Source organism: Myotis davidii, unplaced genomic scaffold (assembly GCF_000327345.1).
Source record: "Myotis davidii unplaced genomic scaffold, ASM32734v1 scaffold96, whole genome shotgun sequence".
Classification (NCBI taxonomy): domain Eukaryota; kingdom Metazoa; phylum Chordata; class Mammalia; order Chiroptera; family Vespertilionidae; genus Myotis; species Myotis davidii.
In genome coordinates, this window is record NW_006289416.1 from 4,298,890 (window position 1) to 4,314,654 (window position 15,765).

The following is a 15,765-nucleotide window of genomic DNA, read 5'->3' on the forward strand; positions in this document are numbered from 1 at the left end:
AATGTTTCATGAGGGTACTCTTACCACATGGCACAACAGTTTTCAACCTGTGTGCTGCAAGAATTGTTAAAACTTTCAATACCTGACTATTTAGTCAGGGGCACTGACCACTTTTCCCTCCGGAACAAGCGAGGACCTAGGACTTTCAGAGAGGATGACATCTCAGTCCGAGGTTACTCTTACCACGTGGCACAACAGTTTTCAACCTGTGTGCTTCAAGAATTCAATACCTGACTATTTAGTCAGGGGCACTGACCTCTCTTCCCTTGGACTGTCAAGTAAATATATGACAACAGCCAACCGAACAGTAGCTGTTGGATGTAAGTGCCCTGTTTTGAACCATAAATATATAGGTCATATAATAGCGTTGCCCCACGTCACATAAGGTAGCATCTGATAGGTTAATTCTTGGTGCCAGAAATCCTTATATACAAAGCATAGGCACCTGATTTTTTTTGTTGTTGTATTTTTTTTGTAGAGAGAGATGGGGGGAGAAACATGGATGTGAGAGCGAAACATTGATCGGCTGCTTCCTGCATGCCCCCTACCAGGGATCGATTGGGTATAAGCGCCCTGTTTTGAACCATAAATATATAGTTCATTTAATAGAGTTGCCCCCCGTCACATAAGGTAGCATCTGACAGGTTAATTCTTGGTGCCAGAAATCCTTATATACAAAGCATAGGCACCTGATTTTTTTTGTTGTTGTATTTTTTTTGTAGAGAGAGAGGGGGAGAAACATGGATGTGAGAGTGAAACATTTGTCGGCTGCTTCCTGCATGCCCCCTTCCAGGGATCAAGCCCATAACCTGGGCATGTGCTGTGACTAGAAATTGAATTGGCAACCTTTCAGTGCACGGGACCACACCTGCCAGGACATAAGCATCTGATTTTTGAAAGTCACTTTAGAGCAAAAAGGGTAGATAATTACTGTTTTGGGTGTGTGTGTGTGAGTGTGTATTTGTAAATCAAAATTATACCCTTTTTTTGGTCAGATCAACAAAAACTGTATTTTTTATGTGCCACAGTACTTTAGTAATTAGTTTATGTGTGCCAAGAGGTGAAAAGGTTGAAAATTGCTGTACTAGAGATAGCCGTTACTGTGCTCTTCTCAAAGCGTGATAATGTCGGGGATGGAGGAGCCCTTTGTTAGTTTCTGCATACCCAGCACTTGGCTTCCAAGCAGGATCTCTGCACACAGAGAGCTAGGGCCTTGGAGCGAGAGGCCTAGACTTGAGCTCACCATTTACTTGACTTACTCATGGGAAAATTACTTCTCTGCATATCAGTTTTCTTATCTGCAAAATGGGTCAATATGAACTGCCTCATAGAGTTATTATAAACATTAAATTAGACAAAATGCATAAAATGCCTAGTGGGATAGGTGCTAAATTAATGGTGGAGTTTGGATTATTTATTATCGTGTCAGCCACCTATAAATGACCATTGAACAAACTTAGTATTGGCTGCGTATGATTCAGAATGTGATAAAGCGGTTCCTACAAACAATGAACACTGCAACACAGATGTTTTCGGGTGGCATCTAAATGCAGATTGGGTCAGAGCTCCAGGGCCTGGGAGCACCTGTCACGGGCCCTTCTGGACATCTCCTTCAAAGATACAGTGAGTCCTCAATGTTGTTGATAGGGTCTGTGACTCTGAGTGAAATGATCTATCACAGAATCAATTTTACCGCAGTCTAACTGATATAAACAAGAGTTAAATTCCTACAGCTTCTCAACATGATAATGTAGTGATGTTATTTGAGGACTTGCAGTATCTGTAGCCAAAATCCTGGTCTCTGTGGCTGCTCTTTGGCTTCCTTTATTACGGCTGCTTGCTGATCCTCCAAAAGAAGAAATGTCAGGCTCCCTAGCTCTGTTGGCAGGTGGCACCGAGTGACATTTGCTGCCCAGGAGCCACAGGCCTGCAAGGTCAGCACTGGCAGACCTCACCACGAAGGATCTCTCCTTACAGATGATGGATGCCAACCAGCGCTGGGATGTGCCCGAGGCAGTGGAGTGGATGGCAAAGCTGGCCGAGTTCAAGCCTCTGTGGATTGAGGAGCCCACCTCTCCTGATGACATTCTGGGCCACGCCACCATCTCCAAGGTAGAAAAACTGCAGCTGCTGGTGTCCTGTCACTGCCATGGATTTTTGTTTGGTTTTTCAGGGTGGCCGCAACAGATCCTACAATTCCTTTGCCTTTTCCTGATGAAGTAGCTGAAATAATTGTAACTTGTTACCGGTACTGGCATGCAGACCTGTCATGCTTTTGTTCACATCAGTTTATCTACTGCCCTTTATTTCTGTTTATTGCAGAGAAAGAAAATGGCTAAAAGCTGAAAGGCTACCAGTCATCCTGTTAACGTAAATAGACATGGTTGTCGTGCTTTGTAAATATAGAAATCTGACTGATAGTAAAATATTTTGTTCATCCAGAACAAAACAAAAAAATGTAGATCCCTCCAGATAACTCAAAAGAAAAGGCTTGCTTAGCTATGTCAAGGTCAGGCCTCCCCAAGAGAAGGCTGCCCGTTGTGTCCTTCGAACCAGGACCCCTCTTCCTCAAGTCCACCCGAACTGGGGGCGGGCCTCTCTCCCTGATTTGTCTGAACAGGTGAGAAACATCCCATCTCTCAGGGAGGGTTTCCCATTAGCCCAGCTTACAGCACTGACACATAAACCTGCCAGCTGGTGAATTTAGAACGAAAACTGTAACTTCTGGGAGCTCCAGCTTTTGGATTCCTCTGACCAGAGCAAGCTCCATGAGCAGCCATATTCAACGATAGGCTGCTGGGTGAGTGAGGAACCAGACGCTACAAAAACCTGTGCTTGGGGAACGCCCGCCACTTTCCCACTTCACAGTCTGGCTGGAGAGAAAAACTAAGATCAATGAAACAGGTGGGACGTGGGGCGGGCCCTGCGTGCTGAGGGCATAGAAAGAAGGTCACGGAGGGAGGCGTGTGTGGGCTGAACGACAGAAGCCCCTCCTGGAGCTACGGCAGAGCTGATCTGTAAGGAAAGCTGCACTGCAGGTGAGGGACACCGAGCAGGAGCCGTGGAGTGACCGTAGCCTTTAATTTAAACAGCGGAAATCTTCCCAGGAATTGCCTCAGAATGAGAGTGGTGAGGGCTCATGGGTAAACAGGACTTTCTGCCTCGGGGTTCCTGTGGCATAGCCGTGTCCCAGTGGCTGCCGACTTGTCACTCAGGGACCAGAACCACTGCCACCTGGAGAGCCTCCTTGGAAGCTCTTCTGGACTTCTACTCTCCCAGGTTTTGTTTATGTCTGAAGGCCATCTTCTCAGTAGGCATCTGAAGAAGGGGCTGGGGAGCCAAGGCGGGCGGGGGGAAGCTGAGAGAGCCAGCACAGTGGGGCCGTGGAGGGACCCGATGGAATGGGGGTGCTGAGGCAGGCTGCCTTATATTTTATAGGCATTGGTTCCATTAGGCATTGGCGTTGCCACGGGAGAGCAGGTATGTGGCGTCTCCTTGGGGTCGGTCCGCCTAGGGAGGACATCGTCTGATGTCCGGGTACATCCTTAGTATTTTGAGTTGGAAAATGTTCATAATCTTAGAAACTGGGTCACCTTACAGCCCTTCATTAGGGTCAAGAGTCAGCTATAGTCAAAAGTTTCTGGATTGTTCTATAATTCATATGACTAAGGTCCTTTATTCTTTTCAAAGTGTCTAATGGAAATGTAGAAGGCAGCAATTTAAACTAGCTACTTGCCAAGGCATAAAATTCACTGTGTGAGTCTAAGAAAGCCAGCTTCCAACTTGAGTAAACATGACCGCGTTCACGCGCTGTGCTTACAAACGGAGCACACCCGCCTGCCAAAACCTGCGGCAGCCAGCCCACGAGCAGCCAGGGAGAGGGAACAGACTCCCGGCTTTCCCCGCAAAAGGAGCAGTGCTGCTTCGCCACAGCTCTGTTTTGTCCTCTGTGCCATCTGCTCGTCCCCGTCGCCGTGTAGCATCTGCTGCTTCACTTTGCTGTGACAGTTACTCCGTAAGAGGCGGCGCGCAGTGTGATTTCCCATGACTCACACAGTTCCACCTGCAGGTTTGTAAAGAAGCGATTGGACGGCCCCCGCCTGGACTATCAGGGCTTGACTCATGCCGAGTGAGAACAGAATAAATACAGTCCAGGCTTCCGGAAGGTCTTGGAATTGGCGTGTTGCCAGGTTCGCAGACCCCGAGGGCCAAGGCTGATGCTTCTGCTGATCTTACTGACATTCTGTTCCCAGCGCCACAACAGAGTGATGTTTAAGCAGCTCCTACAGGCGAAAGCCCTGCAGTTTCTCCAGATTGACAGCTGCAGGCCGGGAAGTGTCAATGAGAACCTCTCAGTGTTGCTGATGGCCAAGAAATTTGAAAGTAAGGGTGTGGCAGCCTGCAGACCGCACCTCCCTTTCCCTGCCCGCAGACACCTGTGGTTCCCTCTGTAGTTTGCCATTTAATTTTTTCTCTCTTAGGCTTAATCAGGGGATCTTTGATGATTTTCATCCCTAAACATTAATGGATGATTTAACTCCTTGCTGGCAATAACAACCACAGGTTTCCAACCCTTCCCTCTCTCTGCCCTACGCCTGGCGTTCAGTAGAAATCTGCCTTCATTTTAGTTCCTGTTTGCCCCCATGCTGGTGGAGTTGGCCTTGTGAACTGGTTCAGCATCTGCTTCTATTTGACTTCATATCAGTCTCTGCAAGCCTCACAAACAGGTGAGTGATGTGGCGTTAACTTCCACAGTGTCCCTCAGCCCAGATCTTTTATTCCTGCTCTGGTGACCAGAGGCTCTAAGAACCCTGTCCTTGGGGACATCCTGTGACTCAAAGGCCAGGTTGGTTTTGCTCCCACTTCACATGGGACAGCAACAAGGAAGACCCTCTAGTAAGTAGTCATTTTTCACTTAGTGGCGTGGGTTCTTGGGAGCTGAATCAGCTTGTTTTGTAAGTACATGGAGGTAGGGGAGGTGATGCTTTCAACCCGATGGAAACCAGAACTCCTTCAACCAGCACCTGTTTCTGACTTTCTAAAGCCCCACTTCCATCATCGGTGTATTCTCTGCCCTGCCCAACTTCTCTTCCTAGCACTGGACTCCTCCCTGACCTGCCCACACCATTGCCATGTAGTTCCCTCTGATTTCTCAACGTGTCCCACCTGAGCGTTAAACTAAGACAGTCTCCTTCCAGTCGCCTGCACACATGGAGATTCATTATGCTTTCGTTCCTCCTGGAAGTAAATGTGGTATCGCAGAAAGCTCCCTAGAAACATATAGTGAAAGCATAAAAACATGCATGGGAAAGGTAAATACCAGACTCAGGATTGTGAGAGAAATGGACCTGGAAGGGCATATAGGGGCTTCAGTTATAAAGTACCAATTCCTTTCTTAAGCTGGGTGTTGAGTAGGCACATGCTGCCTTTTAATATGTCTACAGGATTTGTTTTTTCCAGAGACTTGTATTTCTTTTGTTAAGGGACATTTAGGAAGTATTAATATTGTACGTTTTTACATTGCCTTCTAAGAACTGTCCAGAAAGCTCTCCATATACAGTACTGGACATGCACTGGAACTGCTGGCCAGTGTTCTGTGTATTGACTTTTAATCAGGGTTCTTAGGGAAAAAGACGTTTTATAGAGTTCCCTAATATCTCTTCTCTCTCTAAAGTATTTTAAACCATAAAAAATAAACATTCCTAGGATATTCTGCTTTTGCCCCTCTCATTTCAGTTCCTGAAGGCAGGACCAAGGACCAACCTTGCAGGCCTTGAGGGATGAGACAGCGGGTCAGCCCTGAGCCACTGTGACTGTGACCGCCCAGGAGTGACGGAAAGTGCCTCCTGCCACTCTGCTGTAAGCAGCTCATCCCTCACCGCTCAGGGATGGCACTGTGCTGGCAGAAAGCCAGACAGACACTGTGCTGCCACACCCCAACGCCTCTGCGTTGTGATTTCTGTGTGGAACACTGTTCTCTGTTCAGTCTTCAAGGCCCAACTGTCTCTCCCATGGGGCTGGTTCATCTGTTCTTTACAGGTTAGAGGGAGCGAACAGTATATCGTCAATGACTTAGTATTTGTGTCCACGGAAAGCACGAGGCCCTCTCTTGCCAATTCCTTTGTGTATCCCCTGCCCCGGGCACATGCCTGTCCCTCACAGCAGCTGTTCATTAGCTGGTGACTAAAGTTAGGCAGCAGTTAGGCCATTGGCTCCATATAACAAAACTAGAAAGTGGCTGATACCAAATTTGAACAGATTGGTCTGATCCTAAAACCTGTGCTCTTCTAAATCGTGTGTATAGCTGGAAGGGACCCCGTTTGGTGATTTTAATCTATTCATCTAACTTTTGGCAAAAGGCACCCAAATAATTCCAGATCCTGCCAAATATCAACAGTACAACGATTGAAATTTCTTTTGAGAGCCAAATTTTTTAAATTATATAGGTAGGTACATTGTTATTCACTTAATTAGGGTACTCATAAGCTGGCCTTTGCTAAAAACGTCCTCAATCTGATTGAGGTACGTTCGCTGAGGTCGACCCCTTCCAACTCTCACATCCACACTCATCTTGTACACTTGTTTCAGATAGACGAGTGTGGATGGGAGTTGGAAGGGGTCGACCTCAACCAACGTACCTCAAAACAATGTACCTCCCCCCGCGCTGTGTATCCCGCAGCCGTCGCCCGACCTACTGACAACCTCCACTTCTTCTAACGCCACTTCTTCAAAATAGATTAGCCCAGGCCGAAAACCGACTTCTGCGCATGGGCCACGAGGTTTCAATCGCACTGTGCGTGCACACCTGCATGTGGTATTTTGTGGAAGAGCCACACTCAAGGGGCCAAAGAGTCGCATGTGGCTCACGAGCCGCGGTTTGCCATCCACTGAGCTAGACCCTAGTACACAAAGCTTTGACTCCTTAAGAGTTTATTTTCATATCTAGAAACCAATGGCTTTTTAGTCAACACCAAATTCCCAAGGCCTACAGGTCAGAGTTTGGGGGTGAAACTGCCCAACAAGGCCCCTCTAATGCCACCTTTTCCTCGCCAGCTGAGATCTTAAAATGTGCATTCCTTGTGCAAACAAAACAAATAAACTGGCACCAACTAGCAGGCTAGTCAGCTGACAAGGTATGAGGGCAGTTGTGTTATCTGGGCCATTTACCCTCAACAGGGTCGAGGTCAGGCCTCATTTTCAGAAGCTGAGCTATCAGAGGAAACTTGATTTGTGCATTAATCCTACAAGTGGCCCTCTCCTCCATTTCAAACAACCAGAACATTTATTTTAAAAGTACTAATTCAGTTGCCTTTATCTTAGATTTAAAAGCATATTTAGGAGCAGCAGAAATACATAAAACAAATGTTTTTTTTTGCTAAAAATAAAAGTGGTTGTTAACACTTGTTTTTTGTTTGTTTTTTTGTCTCTTACAGGAAGTTGGCTATTCCACAGAAATGAAGGAGGAATCTATAAAGAAACACCAATACCCAGATGGTGAAGTCTGGAAGAAACTCCTTACGACTCAAGGGAATTAAGGATTCGGCCCTCACACCCACTTCTTTTTTAAGTGATAAGGCTTAAAATTTCTTGGGTCTGGTTTTATGAAAATAGGGGAAAAATCATCTACCAATGAAAACAAATTCAGCTGAAAGTCATATTAACCTCAAGAATCAGCACAGTAATTATTATTACTTAATTCTTTTATCAAATAAACATACTCTCCTACTTAGGCCTTAAACAAATTTAAATGTAACTAGCTCAAAGTATAAGATGTTCTTATAAGATTTCTATCAAGTGCTTGTACCCAGACATTAAACTGTACTTTGAAAATAAGCAGCATGTTGCATAACTTCTTGGAACAATTCCTTATTCTATTTAACATTTCATACATTAGCAGAATAAAAATAGTTCTGCAGCACCGTGGGGTATCTGGTATGCAACAAAGATAAAGATTCCACTAATTAGCCCAAAGTGGTTTAGCATCTCTTTTCCAGCTCATTCTAAGCACATTACAGAATTTACACTGTACTGAACTATAAGCAAAAGCCTATTTCATAGTCTTTTTTAAAATAACCCTTTTTTTAAAAAAACCTTTATCCTAAATAATTTAAAAAAATGTTACTGATTTTTTAGCGAGAGAGGGAGAGGGAGAAACCTTGAGAAACATCGATCAGTTGCCTCCTGCACTGACCCCAACTGGGGATTGAACCCACAACCTGGGTATATGCCCTGACCAGAAACTGGCAACCTTTGGTGCACAGGATGACGCTCAACCGAGCCATACCAGGCAAGGCTATCCTAAATAATTTTAATGATAAAATGCAGCTAGAATTAGATAAATCATAGAAAAATTTAATAGTTTAGTCAGCATTTCTAAAATATATTCTAACCTCAGCAGCATCCAAACAAGAATATAGCATGTTTAGTAAGACAGGAACTGTGCCGAACGGCAATAGAGAAAGAAGAAAACCTAGTTGAATGCAGAACGCTTCTTTATTATAACAATATATAAAACAAACAACTTTAAATATAACCACACCAAACATACATTATCATCACTGCTGTTATTATTCAGCTTGCTCAAATGTGAGGGAATAATTTACAATTCTTGAAATCATTAACCATACAAATGTGGAAGTGAAATGCATGTACATATTTTTAAAGTATATACATTTTTACTGTCTTCACTTTATTCATCATCTCAGCATTTTCATACATCCTCATTCAGTTAAGGCATTTTATTACTAAGAGAGTCAGCACAGCTATATTTGCCAGTGGTAACAGTCTTACATCCATTCCAACCCCTAAAGGCAGTATTCTTCATCAGTGGTAACAGTCTTAAGTTAATGAGTAATAACTGGCAGTTACCAACTGATTTTTGGCCTACTTCCTTCTTTCTTTAGAACAAAAAAGAATTTCCACCTAAGCATCCATTCCAACCCCTAAAGGCAGTATTCTTCAAACAACTCCTTTAAAAGCACTTTAAACAGCCATTTCCATTTTAATAGTCGGATGAGGATTGTACCCCTCAATCTGAAAGTCTTCAGTCTTGAAGTCATCGATTGTCTCAACTTTTCGAAGGATTTTGAGCTTTGGGAAAGGCCTTGGTTCTCGCTGAAGCTACAAACAGCAGACCATTATTTTGCTATATCTGTACTACTGCTTTAATTCTGCTCCCCACATCCCTTCATGAGATAAGCACACAGTACTTTATCAGCAAGTATTACTTTACAGGGGCTCAGTGATACTGTGGATACCTTTTCCCTGGTTATGCAATCCTGTTGGAACATAACTATTTCTGTCACATACATGGAAAGCGGAGGGTATTTTGTGGAATCATTTGATGTCAGGAGCCTGGTGGCTCCCCAAGTGTAAGTTCTTATGATTGCTTGCTCCTGGTAAATTTATCAAGGACTGGACACAGTCTCTTACTGTTGTATCTGTAACTCATAGTAGGCACTCCAAAATGGTTACCTGAACCCCACAATTCCTATTCCAACTAGCCCTGGCAGAAAGGGCAAGGAAAGATGACATCTGTTGACAATGAACAGAAAGGGATGCAAGCCGGATTCCTGAGATGAACTGCGCTGATGAGGATGTGACAAAGGTCATGACCTCACTTTATTCTGGCCAGCATGACAGTAGTGGGGAGCTAGAGAAGCATCTGGATAAGCCTTGAAGCCACCCTCTAAGTCAACACAGACACATTTCCTCCAAGGAGAAACTTTCAAAACCTGGATCTAATCTGGAAGGGCCTAAAGGTTTGGGGGTTGACATTTTTTATTCTTGGGGCTCATTATGCAGACACTCATATTTTTTATTGCCATTTTCCAATCATCTTTTGGCTGCTATAATTTATGGACTTGAACCTCTTTTTGAAAGTTCAGACCTAAGTACTGTATTTAGGATAAACTTAAGGGAAAATATTGAAATGCTACCTCTGGGAAGGTCCCAAATTCTCTGGTCTGCATGTGGCTTAGTCCCCCACAGCCCGTCACACCTGTGGTAGCGGAGGTGTGTGTCTTCTTTGTCTCCACCCACCTGCCCACCATCCAAGCTCTGCAGTCAGAACCTGTCACCTTATCTGTCACCGCACCGGGAAGAATGCCTAATATAATAGGGATGTTCTACAAACCAACCTTCAATGTGCAACAGATGGAATCCTTACCTGCATTTTCAGCGGCTCAATATGATTCAAGTAGATGTGTGCATCTCCCAACGTGTGCACGAAGTCACCTGGCTGAGTGCATGGAAGGAAGCAAAACAGGAAGTGTTTTAGTTTTAATCCCTCTTCAACACATCCCTTAAAAACACATTATGCAGAGTATGCAGATATCGCAGAGCTTTTCAGAACATAAAGATAACCAGTGTTGCTTTTAAGAAAAGTTAATTTAGAAAAGTTGCCTTATATTATAAACAACTTATATAAACTTGTTCATACAGACCACAAGGATGGGAAAGTTCCAGGGAGAGTTACAAAATGAGCCAGTTCATTCTTTTTCCTACCCATTTTTCATTTTGCTTTTTTCCTCGGTTTTTGTTGGTTTCTTTTAAAAAAAGTTTTCTTTTTCTAGTTGATTTTCTATTTATGTATGTTTTAAGCTCACAGTTGAGTCAGTTCATTTCTTATTTAACTGAGAATTCTGTGCAATTAGTTTTTTTCATGTTAAAGAACCCAAGAGTTTAGCTCTTTAGGCCAGCAACAATTGCTCCTTCCTAAGAGCAGCCCACCTTCAGGCCGGTGATGTGTGCGATCATGTAGGTGAGCAGGGCGTAGCTGGCGATGTTGAAGGGCACACCTAGCCCCATGTCTGCTGACCTCTGGTACAGCTGGCAGGACAGCTCACCGTTCACCACGTAGAACTGGCAGAGGGCATGGCATGGGGGCAGGGCCATCGAAGGAAGATCTGAGGAGCCAGCACAGAGGAATATAAGCGGGGGAGAGGGGGTGGGAGGGTTAAAGAACACAACTATAGGCAAAGTAAAACAGGAGCGAAACACAAGCCAACTCCTAAGTCGGAGGTCATGTGACCCCCATGACCCACACCTGCCCCTCATGGCAGAAGCAGACCATTCCAGTCACAGGGATGGCACAAACCCGACCGAGACCTGTCCATTAACAGGCCTCCTGCAATGCACATTTACAATGGGAGAAGCAATGCTCTCCCACACGAGCTGAAATTATTTGTGCTACCTTCACAGAAAGAATGAGTTCATTTGTAGGGACCACAGGAGACTAGCGTCTCTATTATAAATGTAAATATTCTGCTCTGGGTCTTTATTACACATTGGTAAAGTTTAATTTTATAATACTGTTGCTACAAATAATAATATCAAGGTAGAAGGGCACTGAAACTTCTGCCCCAATTTAAAATGTTAAAATCTTACATGTATTTTTATAGGCCATTTAAAACTTTTTTTTTAAAGTAAGAATAAGTATAAATATACAAATTGAGGCGATCTGGATCCAATTCCATCCTCTGAAGGTGAAAATGAGGCCAACTGTGACTTGCCGAGGGTCACCCAAGTGATCATGGGCCTGGGGGGTTCCGAGGGCCTGCCTCCTGCTGGAGGCCCCTGCAACAAGGCGACATTGCTTCCCCTGATGCCAACCATACAGTTAGGACAGGAGAGGAGGACTGAGATGCTTTCAACCTTTTGGATTCCAAGCACACAGGATGATTCTTCTGTCATCAGGGTTGGTTTTGATGGTGTCAATCACCTTTTGCAGTTGGTCTACTCCTTGATGGGAATAATCTGTAGAATTATTGAAATGAGAAGATGTGCACATGTTAATTACATCATCTGGTGAGATGGCCTCACAGGTCATCTGTCATACTGTCCTTCCGCAGCCCCACCTTGGCTCATGGTTTCAAGAAATCCAAATGCACTTGGTAAATTTCTCAGGTTATGTGGAGTTCAAGGCCTGGTCTAGGCTCCTAGGTCTATCCTCTGGAGCCATAACAAAGTCTATTTTCTTTTCTATGTAAAAATCCTTTAAGTATTTGGTTGGTCATGTTACTTCCTCCCCCTCACCCCCCAATTTCAACACTCCACTCCCCGCTCTCCTTAGCCCTTGGCAACCACCATTCTATCTCTATGAATGTGCCTATTCCAGGTCTACACAGCACTTTAAAACTTAATGAAGTTGCCAGCATTCAAAAGATCTCAAGATTGCACATAAAATACAGATTTTAGGTTTTTATTGAAGAATTCTGACAATATCAGGCCCACATCTCTCTAACTGCAGGAGATGAGCTGTCACTGCCCCCTTTAGATGAGACTCATGCTCTCCAGATTGCGGGTCTCTGCCCAGCTAGCAAACTGTTACTTCCTGCACACACGCCTGTGTACACACACACACACTGAAGGACACATTTGCTTTTATAACCTCTGACCTAAAGATAAGTGGGCCAGAGGGGAAAGGACCAGGGCTGGACTCGATAAGTAGTGCCACCATGTGACAGAGGAAGGTGGACCCCAGGAGTGAGATGTTTCCTCTTTCTCCACCCAGCAGGATGGGGAGGAGAGGTGACTCGGGATATGAGCTATCCCATCAGGGCCACTTGCAATGTGATGAAAAGGGAAACCAAAGGCTCTGCAAGGCCAGCTCTGGGAGGTCAGCCCCCCAGATGAGCTTCCTACCTTACCCCCCCAACACAATTTGCTACTATTTGAGTTCAAGGCCTGGTCCACTGTGCCACTATTCGCTAAGGAAACAAGGTACAGGAAGTGCCAAGCACCCAATAATGCTAATCACTGGGAGTGTGATCTGACCTTCATGAGGTGTGGTCGCCGCTACTGAACCCGAAACAGCCTCCCACAAGGTTAGTTACGCATCAGTCCCCCAGACCCTGGCTTATCCCCAACACTTCATATGAAACTGTGGAGCTACGACATGGAGCCACGACGGCGCTCAGGGATCCGAGGCAGCACTGCCTCCTCACCTGAATCCATATCTTTGTAGTCTGCCCCAAAATGCCTCCACTGAAAGCCATAAACGGGGCCTAAATCTCCTTCTTTTCTGCTGGAGAATCCCAGGCTGTCCAGGAAGTCACGGGACCCATTGGCGTCCCAGATTCTCACTCCCTTGGACGACAGTTCTTTAGCATTGGTGGATCCCTGGAAGAGAGGGGAGCGTAGAGCAGGAGAATTCACTCACCCAGGAACCTTCAGAGCCATCGGGACTCATCCTCTAAGAGCCCCGACCACGCCGGCAACAGGCCCTCTACCGTCCCTGCACAGCCTGTCCCACCTTTAAGCAGGCTGGTCCCAGCCCAAACTTTGAAGGGCCTGCCGGTCAGTCTGATCCTCCTCTGGAACCACCCTCTCAAATCTTTTTTTTTTTTCCTGTTCCCCTTAACTAAATTTCCTAGACTGAACACATCCAAGTCCTTTAATTATATTCCTACCCCATCTAGCAGTTTTGTGTTTCTTCACCAAATGTGTTCTGTGTCAAAGTGTGATACCCCGAATGAGTGTAACGCCTCACCTGCAATCTGTTGGGAGCACCTCCGATCTGGTGTACAGAATATTTCTACTGATTGGCCTAATCAGCACCAGCTTTTCTAGCAAGTGGATCTGTCACAGATCTTAAACGTGCCACTCTCAAGTTCTGTTTACCCCAACTTATACTCGAACGGTTAAGGTGTGGTTGGTTGGTTTTTGCCAAGTACAAGCCTTATGTTTATTTCTCTGATACTTTGTCTTATTAGATTTGGCCCTTGTCATCCTAGCCTGGATCCTGAGTGTGCGTTCAGGTCAAGGACAGACCTCCACTGTCTGGTGTCTTCGGGCCTGATGTGCCAGAATGGTTACAAGCAAGGCTACATTGCCACACAACCTTGGCTCTGCGCCTACCCTCTCACTTCCTTCTTTTTTAATATATTTTATTGATTTTTTACAGAGAGGAAAGGAGAGAGATAGAGAGTTAGAAACATCGATCAGCTGCCTCCTGCACATCTCCTACTGGGGATGTGCCCACAACCAAGGTACATGCCCTTAACCGGAATTGAACCTGGGACCTTTCAGTCTGCAGGCTGACACTCTATCCACCGAGCCAAACCGGTTTTGGCTCACTTCCCTTCTTTACCTTGATGAACCACAGCAACTCCTCCAGGACACCCTTCCAGAACACACGCTTGGTTGTCAGCAGAGGAAACTCATCTGAAAAACAGTTTGCCTTATAATTTCAAGATGGGAAAAGAGCACATGCCATCCAACTTTCTCTATGGAAGAAAACTATCCCAGGACATCAGGCCCTGGAGTGACCTGGAAAACTGCGACTCCTGGCTGAGTGGGCGCCCGGGATCAGGGTGGAGCTCCCAGGGTGCAGTGCAAGTCACACAATTCTGACGGAGACCACCCTCCTAAGCCCTGCATCCACCAGACACAGCAGTTCCACACAGTGAGCTGGGGCAGGGGCAGCTGCCAGACCGGGATGCTGTGGGGACAGAGAAAGGGCAACCATCCGCACCGTTAGTGAAGACAACAGGAAAGAGCTGAAGGCTCCCAGGACTATTCCATGATTAACCTGCTGAGGAAAGCTTGTTCAGGACCTACAGAAAGTAGATATCACTCTGGCCAAGACTGAAGAGTCGTTTTTTTAGAGGTTTGCAAAGCAAATCAACCTCAAGGTTTTAAGTGTACCCCAAATGGTAATGTTTAAACACTTTATATACATGATCCTATTTCATCTCCAACCCTCCTTAAGGCACCTGTATGATCTCCACTCTACAGTACCCAGGAGGGAATATAGAAGTTTGCATCAAGAAATAGAAAAATACAAATGTAAAGCTTATCTCTTTTCAGTTGTGTAGTTGATATTCATGTAACAAGGATACATTTTTCAAGCACCTACTGTTATCATTATTTCCTCCATTTCAAGTGCATGGGGAAGTTGAAGACCTGAGAGGTTAAGTAAGCAACTTGCCCCAAGTGTAAGAAGAGCTGGAGCAGAAACTAGGTCTGCGGCTCACTGGAGTCCACTGCTGGTGGGGCTGCAGGATCCCTCCGCTCAACCAAACTCTCAAAGCTGTCCGAGGCAGGGCAGATATTTTCCACTGCAGACGGGAATTTTCCAGTTTGCAGAACGGGTGTGGAGTGCAGAGTTTTACACGTGACCACTGTGGATTTGCATGGCCCGAAGCGTGTCTCCCCCTTAAAACCACCCTCCACACCAGTGTCGGGGAGACATGTCCTGCGCCCACCCGCACCCTTTGTCTCCCGAAAGCCAACAAGAGACACTTTTCCCCAGGAACCATCCTCTTTCAAAGTCAAAGATGAATAGGAACTTCTACTCGGACCATCGAGTTCGTTTCAAGATTCACTAGTAAGAGCAGAGAATGCTGGTGCGCGGGGCCGGATGGGAACACTGCCAGGAGCCATACGTTCACTCTCTTCCCGCCGCCGTTGCCCCGCCCACAACATTTTGGCTCCAATTTTGAAAAACTTTGCGAAGCGCAACGGTCAGTACGGGAAGGGGAGTGGCGCCCAGTGGGACGCCTGGCCCAGCCGCGGGCCAAACCCGGGCAGACCCTCTCCCACTCGGTTCGGGGCAAAACTCCTGGGTCCGGCCCGCTTTGGGGGAGACCACATGGCGAGGCGTCAAGCACCCGGCCTTGGAGCCAGAGGCCTCCGGGGCTTTACTCCCCGGCGCCGTCCCGCCCGTCCTGCGACCCCACGCACATGTGCCCTGGAACCCAAGCCCCAGTGTCGCGTCTGACCAGGGGGACTTAGGACACCTCTCCTTCCCCCGGGACTGGG

The 15,765-nt window shown here is 45.9% G+C and overlaps 2 protein-coding genes across 2 annotated transcripts in view; one reads left to right on the forward strand and one right to left on the reverse strand.

Moving 5' to 3' along the window:
- ENOSF1 (enolase superfamily member 1) overlaps nt 1-7,613 on the forward strand; it is a 16,154-nt gene extending 8,541 nt beyond the window's left edge. The window contains 6 exon segments of the mRNA XM_015562676.1: nt 1,978-2,112; nt 3,439-3,480; nt 4,254-4,383; nt 4,629-4,658; nt 4,661-4,727; nt 7,434-7,613. Of these exon segments, the coding sequence (XP_015418162.1) occupies nt 1,978-2,112; nt 3,439-3,480; nt 4,254-4,383; nt 4,629-4,658; nt 4,661-4,727; nt 7,434-7,458 (429 nt within the window). The 3' untranslated portion in view covers nt 7,459-7,613.
- A 1,211-nt stretch (nt 7,614-8,824) lies between these two features.
- Nucleotides 8,825-14,188, reverse strand: TYMS (thymidylate synthetase; the record flags this gene model as incomplete). The annotated part of the gene is made up of 6 exons (XM_015562677.1): nt 8,825-9,120; nt 10,169-10,240; nt 10,732-10,907; nt 11,656-11,757; nt 12,948-13,122; nt 14,093-14,188. Coding segments are annotated over 6 exons (759 nt in total), but the record flags the coding sequence as incomplete, so codon positions are not given.
- Nucleotides 14,189-15,765: the final 1,577 nt, after the last annotated feature.